We start from the raw sequence: 18,986 nt of genomic DNA on the forward strand, positions 1-18,986 counted from the left end.
TTATCATAAAAATAAAATAATGTGTCTTTTCATTTGTATACTTAAATTTTACTGCATTTAGATGAAAAATATTTTTACTATTTCATTTCTACTTATTTTTTCTCTTGCATTTTATAGATGGATTGTGCCTGCACAGATACGTAAACAATGACAGAGAAGAAAGACAGTTATTTATAGAGAATTATTTATTAATTTTTTTTTTAATAAACTTTATTATTAAACAAAAATTATGAGCTTTTTCTTGTCTTATGCATAGCTTTCCTAAAGCATGGCGGTACGTAATATTTACAAAAGCGAAAAATAAGGTCACAAACACAGTTTATTATGATGTACGCAAAGCAGGAGTCCCATTTACGAGGAAAAAAATAAAGTCTTACTCTGCAAAAACAACAGAAAAGACCAAGGCAAAGATGGGAACAGTTTTTTGACTTTCTCGTCAAATATCTTCCAAGAATGGAGTTGTTTATTAACAAGGTTTGTGTTAATTCATGTTTTTTTCTGTTTTAAACAGTACATCAGAGGAGACCTGATATATTTGCTTTCCTCTTATACATGTTTCATTTTTTTTTGTTGACTTGTTCAAAATGTATTTCCACAACTGTTAGTCTTACAAATATTATACTAAAAGGGTAAAATAACTGAATAAATTAATATAGAAAATTGATAACTTCTGTTGCTTGGTTAACTAGGATACACTTGTTTCAACCTGTTGTCCACATAGTTGGATGATCTCACTTGCTTCAGAAACATCAGTTGATGATATCATCACAAACATAACTTTTCATCAAAAAATTAGAACCCTATATAAATTATGTTCTATCCAATAAAAGCAATTGGAAAAGGAATTCTTTGAAAAAAATTTTTCACAACACTGTTTTTCCGCATAAAACCAATTTTTAAATACATTTTTACCTTCTTTTCTCATACTTTCATTAATAAGTGAGATAGATCATACATGTACGTTTATTAGAAGGCCAATTTGCAATACAAAAATATACAAACTGAGATGTCTAGAACGAGCAATAAGAACTATTTCGATATTTTTTTTGTTAATTTATTCACTCATATAATCTATTATTATCATTATTATCATTATTATTATTGCAATTATTTACCCAGGAAAGCCTCTTCAGTTCCTATTGGTACTGCTATCAACGAGGGCGAAGGGGGTACTACAGCATTTAAAGCTCCCATTGGAGCTACAAAGTCGTGCAAGCACAGCAATCGTTCAACTAGACAACCGCCTAAGATATCAATCCTATTCTCATGCTGAACGCTAAGCAGAAAGGATAGATTCACACTTTTATAGTCTCTGGCATGCCTCAACCTCCTGACAAAATTTAAAGTGGAAAAAAGGTTTGGAATCCTTTTTTTAGATTTTGAATTTAAAATTCCAACTTATTATGCATGACATCATGAAGTAGCTCTAGGTGAGGTATTGGATTTACCAGTTTTAATAAGGCATATGGGTTAAATATGTGTTAAGCCATTCAAATAGACGTTATGAAAATTTTACAGCAATCACAATGAATAATTTCGCATAATCAGCGAAACTTTTAAGCTCAATAAAGAAAAGCGATAAAGATTTTTCAAAACAATAAAATATTCCTAGACAACTTTCCAAGTTTTCACACATAAAACAAGCTCGATTTTTTCACAAGAGTTAAGCTATAATTCTGATGCCTAATTTATGCAGCATAATTAAAGTTTGATGCAAAATCTTGAGCAGAAAATAAGCTTGATAAAAAATTGTCATTAGCTCTACATTTCTAGCTTTTACTGGAAGACCCTTATGCAAGTTAATTCTAAAATGGAAGGCAATGCAAGTATCCAATATAAAATCTAATGTACAAAATTTTATTAAAACAAAGATTAGTCATGTGCTTTTAACTTGATACAAATTCTTACAGAAATAAATAAGAAAATAGAGTTTTCTAATATGATATTGAATCACCAATGTTGGTAGATTTATATTTGCCCACAAAGAAAAATTTCAATGCAGGCTTTTAAATATCTTTGTTTGCTCAAATAATTTGATCAGTTTTCCACTCTAAAGCTCTTGGATGCCTCGAAAAAGCTCTTAGCAGGATAAATAGCTCATTCACAGTCAAAAGTTTTATTTCCATTTAAAAACCCTGAAAACAAAACTACTTCTTTTGAATTTTTAAATAAACTACTTTTGGTACCTTTTTCATGCATTAATTCTGCAACAAATCGGAAGATATAAGAAGAATAAAAAAAATTTATGTAAGTAATTATTTTTAGTAACTGTTGATGACTTATTTCATGACTTTAAATACAAAGAGATTATTAGTCAGTCTCAGTAAACTTGATGTTGAATCTAATACCTTTTACTTAAGTGTGAATATTTATTTTTAAATGAGTTTTTTTTGTTTTGTGCTTAAAATAACTTGTTTTGTCATCAGAATTTATTGCTTCTGTGTTATTATTATTTATTATAACTTACTGTTTTAAAATGTACTTGCAACACCTAAGGAAACAATAAGTTAAAATGCCAAACAAGTCATTCGAAATGAACAAATAAAAAAAACAGGTCACATTTTTCGCTATAACAAAATATTTTGTCATAGAAAACATTACTTCACTTCCTTCCTTAGTGTTATGTTTATTTATCTTCCTATTTTAACATTTTATTTGTTTAATAAATTCCACATTCGTCTGGACCTTTGTTGTTTAAAATTTGTCAGCATTACGAGAAAAAATAACAAGATTGTTTGAAGTATTCATGAAAACAAACAAAACATCATAAGGCAAATAAAACATTTTGAAAGGAAGGAAGATTGTAATGTTTTTAAACAATATCTTCAACTTTATAATCCGACAATTTTGGTTGTGCATACAATACACAATACATACAGATGACAGGTTCTTAGTTTTTTCTATATCATAGTGGGTTTATATATTAAGCTACTGCTACTGATGACTGCAATAAAAATTATCTGTGTCCAGTTAGGCTTATTATAATTTAAACTAAACTTGATGAAGCAGATAAAACTGTTTCAAACTTCAAATTCTAGATCTAAATTTGCAAAGAATTCCACACATGCAGGAATGGTGACACAAAGAAAATTAAGTATTCGTAAGGGCATGACCGAAAGACAAGTCAAAAGAAGACGACGCATTAACCATATGATTGACGCCATTTTAAATGTAAGTTTTGAAGTATTTCACGCCAGACACAAATTATCTACCATGTTTATCTTCTTGTCCATTCTTATCCTTACCTATATTCCAGAAAATTATCGAGGCACATTAATGTTAATTAAATGCCCCCCAGGACGTTAAAAAGGCTACAAATTAATTTCACGTGTAATAAAATTTAAACACATATAATTTTCTAGCAATCGAAATACATCTTGGCTTGATTGACGCAAAAAAATTAGTATTGTCCTGATATGTTTACTCAACTGTATGTAAGACATGCATATTGGGCAGATTTTAAGGATAAAAAGAGCTAAATTGAAAAAATTAAATTATTTTTATTAGATGTTATGTTTGTATTAATTTTCTTTGTGTTATTGTGTTATTTCTGTGATTGTTTATTTTATGCCTCATTAATTTCCTGGAATATGGTATATTCAGCTTGGCACAACGACTTCAAATTTACATGTCCTATTTCAATAACTGATGCATGAACAAAAATCTTGATAGTTCAAGGACCTTTAGCCAAAGTTGTTTTATAATTTTTTTAACTAAATTTTCATTTTCAGGAATCACACATTAAACCAATTGAATGCCCTTACCAGTGTGGTGAATTTGGTCACCCTGACGAGGTATATTTTACTTCAATTAACAAACCACGCTACTTAACATTAATAAATACCAATAAGTGCTCAAACTAAAATTTTCAGCTTTTGAATTTGTGTTATTCAGATCATCAAGCACAAAAAGAATTGTCCCAATCAATTTGTTGATTGTTCATTTTACTTGGCAGGGTGTCATGCGCAGGTATGCAAAATTACAAATTTGCTAGCATTTTGACATAAGAAAAAAAGAAAAGCTTAAAGTGTGAAAGAAGAATGTTGATCAAGTAAAACTATGTTTGAATAAATTTTTAGATGATGCGAAAGGATGTAGCAAAACATAACACCGCATGTAAAGAAATTCATGAATTATTTAAACGTATTGACGCGTTAGAGAGTTTTCTCATAAACATAAAAACAGAAACATTTGCTCTGTGGAATCGTTTTCATGTTATGGATAGAATGTTTTTAAAGTTTACCAAATGGATGGCAGCTACAGCCGTGTCATAAGTATGCAGAAAATTTTAAACAAAGTCTTAGAAAGACTAAAAATACTTTTATTTAGTCGAAAATATGACAAGTCAAAGAAATATGCTTCATAGAGAAGAAAGATTATCAACTTTTTTTGTCTTTTTTGACATTTTTTTTATTTATTTATTTAACATTATTTAGTGACGTAAAGTTGTAATATAACATACTACTTAACTAAAGTTTTTAGCTAAGTTTGAATTAACAATTGCATTTATAACTTCCGATGTCCCAATTTTTTTGCACGTAGACACCTAACTATACAACAATCCTAATTTTCCATAGACAAAGCTCAATTAAACTTTATGAGCTATACAGTCGAATCAGTAGGACACTATTGTTTAGCAACCATGTACATCCGTCGTTTGTTCTGATCCTCAAACTTTGTGACTGTTGATGCTCCTGGACCTTTGTAACTGCAGAAAATAAGCACATCTACTATAAAGACACTCACTTTCAAGGATTTTAAACATAAAGCCAAGTAATTTTTTATTTCTTCGTTGTTTCCAACAACAAACTTCAATGACAGGTGAACTAAGTGTTTAAATGGATTAGTTTCAACAACATCCAAAACACCATGCGATGCACTGGAGGTTGTAAAATGGAGTAGAAATCTGAAACAAAAATAAAAAAAAAAAGATTTGAATATGAAATTATCAGACCAAAAATTCTCATTTCAAAAATCACACCATGTATCTGCATGGGAGACACAAATTAAATTGCATTATTTTAGGCTGTGACAATAGCCTTTTAACTGAACGTAAAAAGTGCAAGAAAATATCCTGTAAAGACTTTCCATGCAGCTATTGCCTATACTTAAACAAACTATAAAAGCCATGTTTTCAAACTGAGAAATATCTTCAACTGATTAATATTCTATCACTCATGCCTATCCTAAGGAGTCATATTTTACTTGATGCATTCAAAAGTTAAAGGGGAACTCCAGTAAAAATCACTTTTGTCTTTTTTGTTTTATACGTACTCAGAAAAGCATAAGAAATCAAAAAAAAAACTTACTTCACTTGTTTTCCTTATTTAAAATTTTTGTACAAGCCTTCGCATATTCAATTTTTTTCTCATAAAAAAACAAGCAGGCGCGATTTCATTTAGGACTGGACCCGATTATAAATAATGACATCACATCGTGCAGAAAGTTTAGGCGAGCGCAGAGAACGCTCATGTTAAGACCTATAGCTTACATTAAATCGCTTTTTGTATGTAATTTACGTTTAAATCTTTTAAAAATGGTTAGTTGCTTTGCGTTTCGATGTACCAATCGGCCAGAGAAGTATAAAGAAGTAAGTTCTCACAGAATCCCGTTTGTGAAAAAGAAAGAACTCAAACAAAAATGGCTAAACAAAATACGTCGTGCAGGTGATCTACCAAGCGATCAAAGTTTTTATACTTAGTTGGCGCACTTCACAGATAGTTCTTTTAAAAGAGATCTCCAGGAAATAAACTTCCATATTAAAATATTGCCACTTTGTAAAAATGCCAATATAGCTGGTGAACGCGATCAAAGTTTCTCATTTCTTCTCATTTCATTATTTGTACTTATATCCACAGAACACAACCAAATAACGTTTTGTGTATTTTTATATTAAACAAAAGAACATTATACCAATTACCAATACAATCACCGACAAAAAAATTTTCTAGTTACACATGTATCTTTCGTAGCGCTCAAGTTTCTATTCTTTGTTTTTCAAAAAAGAAGCTTTTTAATGGCAGGACATGTTGAATATTGTTAGGGGGTAAATGTACCCATTTTCTTCAATCTTTGTTACTGTTTAAAGCTCCATGTAATGCTGATAATGCAGTTTCTAAAAAAGCTTTGTCAAAACAACCATTTATAAATCAGTAGCTTCTGCAACACATTTTTGACCTATCATAATCATAAGAATGATTTTTATTTACACAATAATAATACCCCCATTTTATTAACTTATCACGACCCAAACATTAATCGATCTTTCAATCGCGCATTTCAATTGTCCTCCATCACGGAGAAAATTCCAACGTTACATAAAATTTGTTTGCATTTGTGCGGAGGAAAAGTATTACTGAACTGTGAAATAAAAATAAATTGGCTTGTAAAGTAGGAAAGATTTTTTATTGAAGCGAATGATAAAGTTTTTTGACAAAACGAATGTTAAAAAAAGCGATTAAATATATTTTTTATTTCTTTACAAAGAAAATATTTTGTCAAGAACGTTGCTTTGAGTCAGTAACAGACAGCTTGTCACTTTGCATCATTATTAATTTCTCCCTTGTGAGACTCAAGAGGTTCGAAGTTGTGTGGCTGTAGCTTTGTAAAGTGTTTTTCATGAAGAGAATTATCCGATTCTATGTTTTTAATTTATAATCTTCGTCATTATTACAAGACGTCTTATCAACGAACAATGTAAACAGTAAGTAAACAAACTTTTAGAAGGCGTGCTGCTGAGCTCACGGACTTTCTGCACAATGTGACGTATGCTCATTTATTCGAACCTAGTCCCCTCGACCTTGCAAATTTATTTAAAATTGAAGATGTTTACAGACCCAATTAAGATATAAAAAAAGATTTTTAACGATTGTAAAAGGTTTATTCTAACATATTTATGCATTGTCTTATCAAAATAACAATTTTTTCAAAAAAAATTTTTCACTGAAGTGCCCCTTTAAACTTAACACCACAGAACTATTTAAACCAGTCTCTATAAAAGAACTCAAAAAATGGTCATGTTGATAGGTTACATAATTCGGATTTTACTAAAGTAGCCCAAGACAATATGACGTAACATTACATGACGTGAAGTTTACCTTTTATAATGGAAGAATGTTTGGTTTTTGCTTACATCACTAAAGCAAAAAAATAAAACCTCTTCCTAAACTCCTACATGAGTCCAGAAATGTTTACCTTGGCACTGTATTGTTTTGTTCGGTGATGCATAGTTCCAATAAGTCAATAAACTTTTGCGGAAAAGCAGAGAAGTCAACCAGCAGTCCCTGTTGGTTCTTTAAGCTATTAAAAAAAAAAAAAATAGTGAATGTTTTTATTCAAAATTGCTATGAAAAAAAACATTTTTTTAACTAGAAAAAAATAAAGAATAAACTAAGAAACTATTGGAGTTTATTCTAAGGGACAGAATTAATTTGAAAGTGAATGTTTAAGTATTTATAAAAAACCCTGTTGCATGGCTGATTCCATATTAGGAAAATTTTTAGAGTTTTAGTCTTCGCTCATGTTGGCTTGAAAATAGAAAAAGCAGGGGTGATCAATTTTTAAATCTTTGCATGTCTTTACACAAATATTATATACTTGTTGTCAACCTGTCTTTTATATATCGCATTTCATGTTTCCATAACAGATACACAAACAGACAGATGACAGCTATTATTACAGATATTAATGATGATATGTATACAAATATTTGTGAATTGGTCTTACAATTCAGCATAGAAATACCAATTAATTAATTTTACAATTAAGCATAGAATTTTTTTTGAATACAAACATTGAATGTCAAATTTCATTCATGTTTGAACTAGTAAAAAATACTAATAACAACACTTAAATGAATTTAAAGTTTTTTAGCTTAATATTATTTTAGAGTTCATGCTGTTAGGAAGCATTAAAGATATTATATATAATGCTCCAACAGTGAATACAGAGCTTTAATTTTCTAATTTTAGGAGAATGTAGGAGGTTTGGAGTTAGAATAAAACCTAAAAAGAAACAATAATCAAGCCTATTTTAAATGCCAGAGATTGTTTATTTTGACCTAATTTACAGCAATTATAAAAAATCTCTTAGACTAATTCCGTCTGTAATGTGCATAGTGAATATGTATATATATGTTTGAAAAGGTTGTCCATGCAAAGAAAACAATAGCTTGGGGTGTGTGATTCACCATGCAAGTGTTTTACGTTGGTATGAAAAAGTAGTTAAACATGTTTTGACATAAGTTACACAACTGCTGTGATATTCTTGCAACAAAAGTTATTTGCTCACCCTTAAAATGCCGACTTACAAGGGTTGCAACACGTAATTTCAAAAAAAACAACTTATCATTTAAAATGTAAATGATGGATCTTATACATGGCAAGGCCTGCATGACAATAAGTTGTTTGCAAAAAATACTTACTTTTGGAAATCGTCTTCACTCAACGTCAGTGTTTGCAAGAAAAATAGATCTGTTGAATCAGTCAGTTGAACATATAATTCCTAAAATACAAAGAAATTGGTAGTTTAATAATTTTAAATTGGAAGCTAATTTGTGGGTAGTACTATTTGTTCTGCCCACAGCTTTTACTTTATTTAATAGTTGTAGCTGCTTCTGTTAATCTTCCATTCTAGGCGATTACTTATAAGAATCAATTGGTGGTGGGGTTTACTTGTGTTGAACCAATCTCGCTGGTGAAATCATTGTGTTTATAATAGTGGTATATATTGTGTTGTGTGTAAATCAATTGGGTTTATTTGGTGTTGCGTTATTAGGAGAACTGTGAAGATAACCTACAGGTTAGTCATACGCATAATGCGAGTTTAACAGCTTCTGCTTTTTGCAGCCATAAAAGTAGACAAATTTTAGATTAGCAGACAGTTTTCTATTAAAATAGTATTTCTTTGGGTGTGGGAATATAAGTCACACAGTGAAAATATCTTTGTAAAATGTTCTGGGCACAACCACATGGAAAGTACAAGCAATTTTAATACATGATACTAAATGATAGTTTATATTCATAGCATGAATTAACAAAAAAAAAAAATTAACTTGAAACAATTGATAAATCTCACAAATGCAGTTATAAGCAGGCTGTTTATGACTGACCAATTTTCATTTCTATTTCCCCAAGCTTTTTCTGACTGAAACAACACTTTCTGACTTACATAAGTTAACTTAGATGTCAATAACAGAGTTTTATACAACAACAATACAAAAATTTAATATATAATTCCATGATGTTTTGAGCCAATTTTAAAACTTCCCACCTTTTGTAGAGATTGGTGGCCACACTAAATTTGTATGTTTCAATACTTCATCTAAATTATTTAGTGTGCATGTATATGTGCATGCTATTATACACTTTCCTCTTTAAAAAGACTATGCACACCAAAAAAATACCTAAAAAACATTCTAAAAAAATAGTTACCTTGTGATGAATAGCAGATGATGTTGGTCTCAAAGACACAGCAATGTTTAATACTGTTTTTCTGAAATATAAATATAAACAAATAACCACCAAAACTTGTATTGGTAGTTTGTTTTCAAAACTTAACAATTATGTTCTACAATAGAAAACAAAAATAGAAAAAATATTGCAACCATTACATAAAGCCAGTTTGGAAAAATTTGCTGACAAGAAACCTCTTTGGTACTTTGGTCTAGAATTAATCCATTGAAAATGGTTTATTTGTTGCAACAACCATTTTTATAGAAATATGCGATACTACAAACCATTGATAAAAAATAGGAATCGCAATTTTACCAATGTTTTTAGAGAATAATTTGTGAAGATGCCATTTTGATTGACATATTTTAAATTGTGACGTGCTAGCTTGAACTCTGTTTTTTATAAATGAACAAACCTTTGTTCATAATCTTTTAGCAATACTGTCACACTCTTCGAAAACAATGTATTTTCTGAAACAGACATAATGGTACTGTGCATATATGTGTAATTTTTAGTATTACTATAAATATAAAATGCAGTTATTTACAAGTAAAGAACACAATCTTATATTCGTGTAAACACCACTAAATGTAGGCTTCCTATAGATAGATGTAACAAACTTCGATTCATTGCGAGAAACAGATACGTCAAGAAACGGAAGAGTTTTATCGGCCTCGCACTCAGACGTGAAAGATATGTTGATGTGTTGCCTATTAAGATAGTCCTTAAATAGAGGCAAATGGCTAGGAGATGAGAACAACACAAAAACATCATCAACATATCTTCTATAATACACTGGCTTAAAGGATGATGGACAATTATCCAACCAAGTCTTTTCGTGGTGCGAAAGAAAAGCATTAGCAAGGCTGGGGCCAAATCTTATATCTTATACAATCTTATATATTAATATACAAGGTGTAATCCAGCGTTGTCAGTAGCTGTTTAGTGGTTATTTCCTAATCAAAATTTACCCCTGAATTTCCAATACAATAAATTAATGAATGGAATTTTATATATACTAAAAAGAAGGCAGGACAACCACATCATAACACAGAACAAAGTACCATCTTTAGCCAGCGATCTTTTTGGGGCAGCCTAAAAAATATTCCAAATTGGGGCATAACCGCCCAAATGTGGAATTTGTGGAATATGTAAATGTTATAAGTAATTTTAGCTTTTTGTTAATAAAACTTGATACCCTAGATGTAATAGGGGAGAGTTTTTGGCCAATAACAAAAAAAAAAAAAAAAAAGAAAATCAAGCCTCTTTAATAAATGAGTTGCAGCGTGACATAATGTTTTGATTTTGCATCAAGAAGGATGGACATGCGCATGCATGTGCACAGGTAAAAAATATAAACAACAAACCAGGTCAATCTAAAATATTAAGTGTAAAAAAAAACTTATGCTAAAATATATAATGTCTGCTTTTAAACAGAGAAATAATAGTTGAGAAAAAACAATTTCAATTCACTTTTAATCTTAAAAATGTATAAATTAGCATAAAGAATAAATTTGGCTATGTGGTTCTTCTTTTCTTGCCTGTCAGGATGCACATGCATATACTGAACTTTGTAAATATTCGCAACTCACCTATAGCTCTCAATACTAAACACTAAAATATTTGTTGATAAAATTATTATACCAAATCGGGAAACAAAATCCAGTGTGTTGCAAGTCCGTAATTGGCTTCCAAGGAAAACATCAACATACTCTTAAGACTTTTTGCAAAGACAAGTAGATTGCAAAGCCTAATTGTAAACATACAACATGAACTTAATCTCAAACATCTCTCAAAAAAAATATTATATCTAAACAAATTTCTTGCCCTCTTGCAGGTGGGTACAAGATATAAAAATAGAGAGAGTACATTGTAGCTAAAAAATAGAAGTATATAGGTAAAATTAACATTTAAGAATTTGGCATTTTAAATGAGTAAGAAGCATATAAACATTGCCTTGTTTAGCCACCAGATATATCATATAGCATCATATAACAATTAATATATACGTTAAAGTTGCCAAACAATAGGGGTACTATCAGCAGCCTGTAGTTGAAACATAGTATCCCAATGTTTCAACTACAGGCTGCTGCAGTCAATATATTTCAACTCACATCTCAGGTGTTATGGTATATTGCAACCACTTACTCACAATCGTACTCCAATAAGAACTTATCATAATAAATAAAGATACACAAAAAAAATGAGTAAATAAGATTATTTATCTTATGCAAGTCAACTACATAAAGATGTGAACATAGCTGTGGCAAAACTTTTAGGCTACCAACTGTATAGAGTTATTTTTTCTCTACTCAAAATATCAATATTAGACCTTCCGTCAAGCTATATACAAAAACCGTTTTCTCACAAATACTGGGAAAATACGCTGGTTATATAGATAACATTTGAAGGCAGGTCAAAAAATCTATTAAATCTTTTACCACTCACCACAGATAAAAAAAAACCTGTGATGGGAAAAGGACTCTGTCCACCTCCATCTTTGTTTACATTTGAAAATGTTTCGCGCCACTTGTTTGTATAGGGATAGGGCGCCAACAACGACAATATTCATTGAATGTTTCTATGCCGTGTTGGTAAAAAAAACAGAAACGGGCCCGATGCACCCAGGCAAAAACAGCTCTAATGATCAGACAGATGAAGAGTGTTCCCGTGTGCTTTACATAGGAGATAGAGCTATCAAATGGTACCCACCATAACCCATCTTAGTCTTGTTCTTTTATCCAAGAATTGCAGTTTGTTTGTTTTTTTAGAAACTTTTTTACTTTTTTGTTTTTAAAAAATGCACTTTGAGAAATAATAAATGTATTGTCACTTTTAAAATATAATATACCCAAATATATAGCATATGCAGGATATTGCCTTGGATTCTCTGACCGAACGCAATTACGGCTCGCTGACTTAAACGCCGCCGCAAACAATCTTTGCCTACCGAAAATAATTTATGGTATATTGATGGTTACCATCAACCTTGTCCCCAGGGTCTTGTGGCCCCTGAGTCGTTATTACAAATCCAGGATAGTGGTTTTAAATAAACAGAGATGACAAAATTCATAGCGAGGCAGTATTAATCAATATTTAACCTGTCACAAAAGCAACATTGTTCTTTATTCTTCATTATTTGAATTTACATAAACGCGGGGTGAATTAGGGAACGATGTTGGAAATAATACCTGAATTTTTGAATTCTCGAGTACTAACTTTAAATAATCAGAGCATTACATAGTTTTAGCTCTGGAAATAACATAACCTGAACATTAAGAAAATAATTCGTCTTTTAATTGCTGAAAAAATATTTTGTTTTCTCGATAAAGTGTTTATAGTTTTCTTTTCACATCTTCCTAAAAAACACAGTTAAGAACTACTTTTGGTCAACATTGGCATTTCGTTTTACAAGTGAAGTTTACAATAAAGGCGTCAGCGTGAGATCATTGCACGAAGAACGATTACTTTTATTGTAATCGCCTCTGACTCTAGAATAAAAACCACTGTACTCTGTAATAGCCGAATTAGGGGTTGTATTGCTTTTTCCGGATGGAAAAAAACTTTGAGATTGCTACTCAATGGCGACGCAAGCAAATTTTTACACAGTTTCTTATTTAACAATATTACGCATTTTAATATCATCTCTTGAGTAATTGGGTTGCTTCTTCATTGCGTCGAGGTTAACAGGAAATATAAGAGAAAGAAAACAAAACAAAACATTGTCGTACGTCTTCTTTATTAAAGTAAACGATAACAGCTTGTTGCTCGAAAGAAAGAATAGTATTGAGCCATTGAATTTTAATTAGATGTTGTTAACCGTCTGGATTTTTTAAGCGGGCAATACGGGTTTTTAGGCATTCTGATTGGCTTAGCGCTCTTGACGACGGGCCGATATTTTGCGGTATTGCCCGTCGTCAAGAAAAATGGTAGCTTAAAATGTAAATAAGCACGTAAAAAATATTTAAGAGGCATTGGAAATAATTATATATCTAACTCCTACAATACATTTATCGATAAAAACATTTTCATAGGATAAACACAACAACAATGTCAAGTTTAACAGTTAAAATAACCAGATTCATCAACATTTCGTCTGGATGCTTCTTCAACATGGGTAGTTAACTAGCTACATTGTCCATGAAAAACGATGATCTGATATCCAGTTTTATCAAAAATACTAAAAACAGGGCGACGAAATCATAAAAAATACATCTCCTCTGTCACGTATTGCCCTCACAAGCTCGGGCAATACTTTGACGTCGGTCAATATTCTATTAAAAAGGTATTTGCGTGAGTTGCGGAATCCGAAAAAAAAAATTGTTTCCCGAAATCTTTAAAATCGGGAAACATTGCAAAATTTAACGTTAGTCGTTATAATTTAAGGGAAAAACGCCGTTCACCTGTCAGCACTTCCTCATATATAAGGGGTGAATTTTTCACAGAATCTTTGTTTTCTAAGTCCAATTATTGTGTAGTTTTGGTCAGTTTTTGCTAGTTTAGCTTACGTTTATTGTAGAAGATACCTGTAGTTCTTGTTTACATTCCGACCAAAGAATATTTCAAAATAAAGGGACTCGGAGAACTTTTACACTGTACAGAAAACATGCCTTCTGCAATGTCGTCAACATTTTTTAAGATTTCAGCTTTTTGAATATTTTTTAAAATATAAAACATGCTATTACTAAAGTAATATTTGGCTAAATGACACGCAAAAATCTCTTTAATAATAGCCGTATTCTGTCTGTGTGTCCGCGAAAGCCGTGTCCCGTAACGGAAACACGAAATTTTTAAAATGCGCACCAATACTAAAGGCGATATATTTTTGTCCACTTTGTTGCAACGGATTAATTTAAAGGACGGGCGACCCCGTGGATTTTTCCACGGGTTACCGACTAGTCTCTTTAATAATAGCCGTATTCTGTCTGTCTCTGCGCGGACCCCCCGCTGAGTTAAAAAATCATGTTACGGAAACACGAATATCAAATGCGATATATTTTTATCCACTTTGTTGCGACGGGTAAATTTAAAGGACGGGCGAACGCGACAGGCGACCCCGTTATTAAGCGCTCCCCTTGGGGCGTTCAATGTCGGTCACACATTGACTTGTGGCTTACCCCGGCGTTTCGACGCCGGGTTTCCCGGCTAGTCTATATCATAATATCCGTAAACATCTGTCTGTCTGCTACACAAAATGGTACCACAAGTAGCGAGACACACGGAATGAGGTAAGTTTGTGAATAAAACTATTATTTTAAAAGTGAAATTTTTATTAGTTATAATTACCAATTCTAGTGAGAACTCAGTATAATTTTTTTTACCACCATGAAATCTGAATACTTAGGGTGGGAAAAATTACGCCAGGTCTAAAATGCTTCTTCCGCGGTTAGAGTACTGACCGCGCATTTTGAATATTTAATTCTATTGTTCTTTATTCACGTCGTCAATATCTGAAAATCCCTTTAATTAAAACGCTTATGGTCGCACTTTCCCAAACAAATATAATTAATTTTTGCATTTTTTAAGAGGGTAAAATGGGACCACGCCGACTTTGCACTTAATGGTTGATTGTTAGTCGAGGTTTGCTATGAGAAAGAAAGATTTGCTCAGACATTTGTTTGCTTCTAAACTTTTGTTTGAGAGAAAATTAATTTGTTATCCTCGCAGAAAGCTTAGTTAACTAGGCGAAAATTATAGCAGATGTAGCAAAAATATTATCTCCGAGATACCTAAAGCACGTAATGAAAACAAAGCTGGAAAGCATTCACATTAACACACTTGCTTTTACCAATGTTTTATCATTATAGCATGAATGCTATGAGTTGACTGTTTTATACATCCAGACAGTAGTAACATGATTTCTACCTCCATGTTAGCAATGACAAACAGTTGTTTTTTGAATCAATAAACTTTATACTTTCGTTGACCTTTTTTTTTTGGGTAATTTTCGCGTATCCGTACAAATTGTTTCCTGCATAATTATGGTTTTAAACATTCATATAGGGTGTGGAGAACAGTGTATATAAAACTATAGGTTTTTTGTTTTTGTTGTTATTCACGATAATATAATTGGTTAGCCAATTTCTTTTTTTTTTAGATTTTAGGGGTGTATGTTTTTGAGCATGTGCTCACAATTAAAATATACTTTAAACGAACTCGCACGTTTTCTCACATTAACAGTAAATTGTTTTTACAGCAAAAATAAATACGAGATGTTTTATTGATGATTTCGTCGTATTACTACAAGACATTATCAACGTATGAATTGTTACAGTTACCGTGAAAGGTCCCGATTATAAGGGCACCCGTTGTAAAGCGAACCTAATTCTTACCAAGATGTTATTCCCGTTTATAAGCGCACCCTCAGATAAGCGCATATAGGGAAAAGAGATATATAATGCAATGTTTGTTTTACTTACAATGTGAGTTTTTTGCTGCTTCTTTATTTTTGCTACGGATATAGTATTTATTTGCTGACGTACATACCGCTCAACAAACTGAAGCAGTTAAGAATTTGTTGCGAAAGTGCTGCACTACTCTTAACAATGTGCCACCTGGAACAACCAGTTAAGTTCATCCATTGGATGTGACAATAAACAAGCCATTTAAAACGTACGTGAGAGAACAATTTGAAAAACATTTTTTTTATACTCGGTTGTAAGCGCACCCTCAGATTAGCGCATCAAAATCTTGCTCTTACCACTGATAAGCGCAGCGCTTGATTTCACAAGTTTATATATTATAATTTACAACGGACTCCACAGTACACAGAGGACGTATAAAACAAAACTTCTATATACCATTCGTAAAATGCACTCAGGAGTGAAGTTTTATGCCCATATTAATATATTTAACAAAATTGTTTTTATCATCTGTTACAAAAAAACCGGCCGAAACTAGTACACAAAATTATGTTTTTATTGTTGGTTAGGAAACAACGTTAACCCTATTTGGAATGGGCTTTTTTTTGGGGGGGGGGGAGTTCCCGCGGGGTGTAACTTTTGTACAGTTTGGTTTTAAGTAACGAAACTTGGCACAAGGAAGCATCAATATGTTGTGACTTATTTAGTGACAAAATATTTACGTCGACATGTCATCACATGAAGTGATGACGTCATAATGGAACAATAGTCAAAGAAAATATGTCTTTTTTTAATCAATATGTCTTTTTTTAATCATTTTTAAAGCTATTTACAGCAAGATATTATTAGACACATTTACAGGTGTTATGAAGACAAATCGCAGGCTTTCAAGGACTATTGTGGCCACAAATATTTTTCTTTGTCGGTTTCATTAGCGTGGAAGTTTCTGAAATGAATTTTAATTGACCTGGGAGTAACAATTTTTCATACTAGTTGGTAACCCGTGGAAATTCCACAGGTTTCCCGTTCTTTTTAAACCGCATAGCGTGCGTCTCGCTACTTTCGGTACCATTTTGCGTGACAGACGGACAGACGTATACAGGTATTATAATATAGACTAGTCGTTGCCCATGGAAAAATCCACGGTTCGCTCGTCCTTTATATTTACCCGTCGCAACAAAGTGGATAAAAATATATCGCATTTGATATTTGTGTTTCCGTAACATCATTTTCTTTCTCAATTTTGTCAGATTTTTTTCACAATTAAGTATGATTAAAAATGCGTGCGCAAAAGTAAGGCTTTTACAGCAAACAGCTACATAGCATCGACCATTTAATACTTTTGCCAAATTTGAAAAATGACGTAAAATCTCCCTTTTGTTTTAATAATTTTAATCTTTGATTGCAGCTAAGGCTTGACGGTCTCCATAATTGTTAAGAAATACTTTCTTCCCGCTTTTCATCGACGGTAGTAAACCTCATTACAGTAACATGTTTACATGCAGGTATTGTCGCATGGAAAGGCTGTGTTGTAACATCTAGATGACATGTGTTGCTCAAATTGTTTGTTTCTTTCCAATTATATTTAGCCCTCTTATTATTATTATTATTATTATTATTATTATTATTATTATTATTATTATTATTATTATTATTATTATTATTATTATTATTATTATTATTATTATTATTATTATTATTATTATTATTATTATTATTATTTTTATTATTATTATTATTATTATTATTATTATTATTATTATTATTATTATTATTATTATTATTATTATTAATATTCCGAATATTTATACAGGATATAGCTACTTCAGTGTAGCTATATCCTGTATAAATATACACAGGACCCACATTGATAACACTGTTATCAATGTGGGTCCTGTGTTCGGAATGTATACATTAAGTACATACCGGCAATACCTACCCAATTTTTCTCGCATGGCATGGGTTGACCCGTAGCTGTAGTAAAAGCACTTGCTAAACATGCCCGTGCTGTGGACCGAACCACGGACCTTGTGATTACGAAGCGAACTCTATAACCACAAGCCCACGCGCCACAAGACGAACGCAACTTTGAGATGGCTCTAAGTTGCGTGCGATTTGAACAATTTGAGCGAAATTTATTTTGCAACAAGACAATAGTTATACATAACTAAAAGTTTGCTGGGCCACAACCACCCAAATTTAAAAACACAGTTCATTTTCATATATCTTCTAGCGAAAAAACAACAAAAAGCCAAGGACATTTGCAAAACGAATGTCTTTTTAAAAACAATCTCCAGAACTAGGAAGTTTTGTCTCGTCAAATACTTTCTCTTCTTTATACACGCTATGTTTAACCATATCATCATGCTACTATCGTCCCCAGGTTTTGTTTAATGCAAGGGTGCCAGCACCTTTGGGAACGCAGTTGATCATTATGCATTAGCAAAGTGGACATGCTTGAAAATTCAGTACATGTTATGAATGATAGACAGGTTAAATCTCGTTCCCAGCGCCTGTTGTCTATAACGGTAATCGCCGTCCCGATGTCATAAAGATGCAAGATGCCCTGGGGACGAGTTTTAGACAGGAAGGCAAACTTTGAAACATCGTGCTTTGACCTTTCGGGAAATGATTATACTTTTTTTAAATTGTGATGTAGGCAAGGTGTGACATAAAACTTGGGTTAGTTGAGACAAAACCTTGTCAATTATTTCACTCAAAAAACAGTGCATTGAAGGGTGACTTGACCAATCCTTCTCCAGAGGTCATGCTTGTCCCGCCGTCCCGCGAAACACGAAAACAGGTGCAGGGGAAGGAAGTATAAAGTTTTTGGAAAACGTCAGATTCAGATACATTCTAAAAAAGCGCGATATCCACAGTCACATGCTTTTCATTACAATAAAAAATTTATCTAGTCCACGAAAATACGTTTCATACGTCTTAATGTTTTGTAGGTAAATATATTTTTCAATTCCCTAATTCTAATCATTAGGATAAAAGGTAATTCGATGAGAAAGCTCTGATTACTGCATTTAGTGTTTTTTTTGATGTCATAAGATCACTGTAACATGGTAAACTCGTTACAGAAAACCATTATTGATTTTTAAGTCCAAAATATTGCCAGCTCTAGTTATGTATGGGTGAAGGTAAAAGATTTGACAATATTGACTAA

At 31.9% G+C, this 18,986-nt stretch overlaps 2 protein-coding genes across 3 annotated transcripts in view; one reads left to right on the forward strand and one right to left on the reverse strand.

The window, feature by feature from the left end:
- LOC130629643 (spindle assembly abnormal protein 6 homolog) overlaps positions 1-9,972 on the reverse strand; it is a 31,163-nt gene extending 21,191 nt beyond the window's left edge. Inside the window, exons 1-5 of the mRNA XM_057442918.1 lie at positions 9,868-9,972; positions 9,432-9,492; positions 8,423-8,502; positions 7,195-7,299; positions 4,747-4,906 (exon numbers count right to left, since the gene is read on the reverse strand). Of these exons, the coding sequence (XP_057298901.1) occupies positions 4,747-4,906; positions 7,195-7,299; positions 8,423-8,502; positions 9,432-9,492; positions 9,868-9,950 (489 nt within the window). The 5' untranslated portion in view covers positions 9,951-9,972. The remainder of the gene's footprint in view (positions 1-4,746; positions 4,907-7,194; positions 7,300-8,422; positions 8,503-9,431; positions 9,493-9,867) is intronic.
- LOC130629644 (uncharacterized) lies at positions 2,142-4,515 on the forward strand. 2 transcript variants are annotated; one of them, XM_057442921.1, is made up of 5 exons: positions 2,142-2,247; positions 3,039-3,171; positions 3,732-3,794; positions 3,895-3,969; positions 4,080-4,515. In XM_057442921.1, the coding sequence occupies exons 2-5, from the start codon at positions 3,073-3,075 to the stop codon at positions 4,272-4,274; spliced, it is 432 nt and encodes a 143-aa protein (XP_057298904.1). In that variant the 5' UTR covers positions 2,142-2,247; positions 3,039-3,072; the 3' UTR covers positions 4,275-4,515. The 2 variants fall into 2 exon arrangements, with proteins under 2 accessions (XP_057298904.1, XP_057298903.1); XM_057442920.1 differs by lacking the exon at positions 2,142-2,247 and adding an exon at positions 2,680-2,886.
- Positions 9,973-18,986: the final 9,014 nt, after the last annotated feature.

This window comes from Hydractinia symbiolongicarpus, chromosome 2 (assembly GCF_029227915.1).
Source record: "Hydractinia symbiolongicarpus strain clone_291-10 chromosome 2, HSymV2.1, whole genome shotgun sequence".
NCBI lineage: Eukaryota > Metazoa > Cnidaria > Hydrozoa > Anthoathecata > Hydractiniidae > Hydractinia > Hydractinia symbiolongicarpus.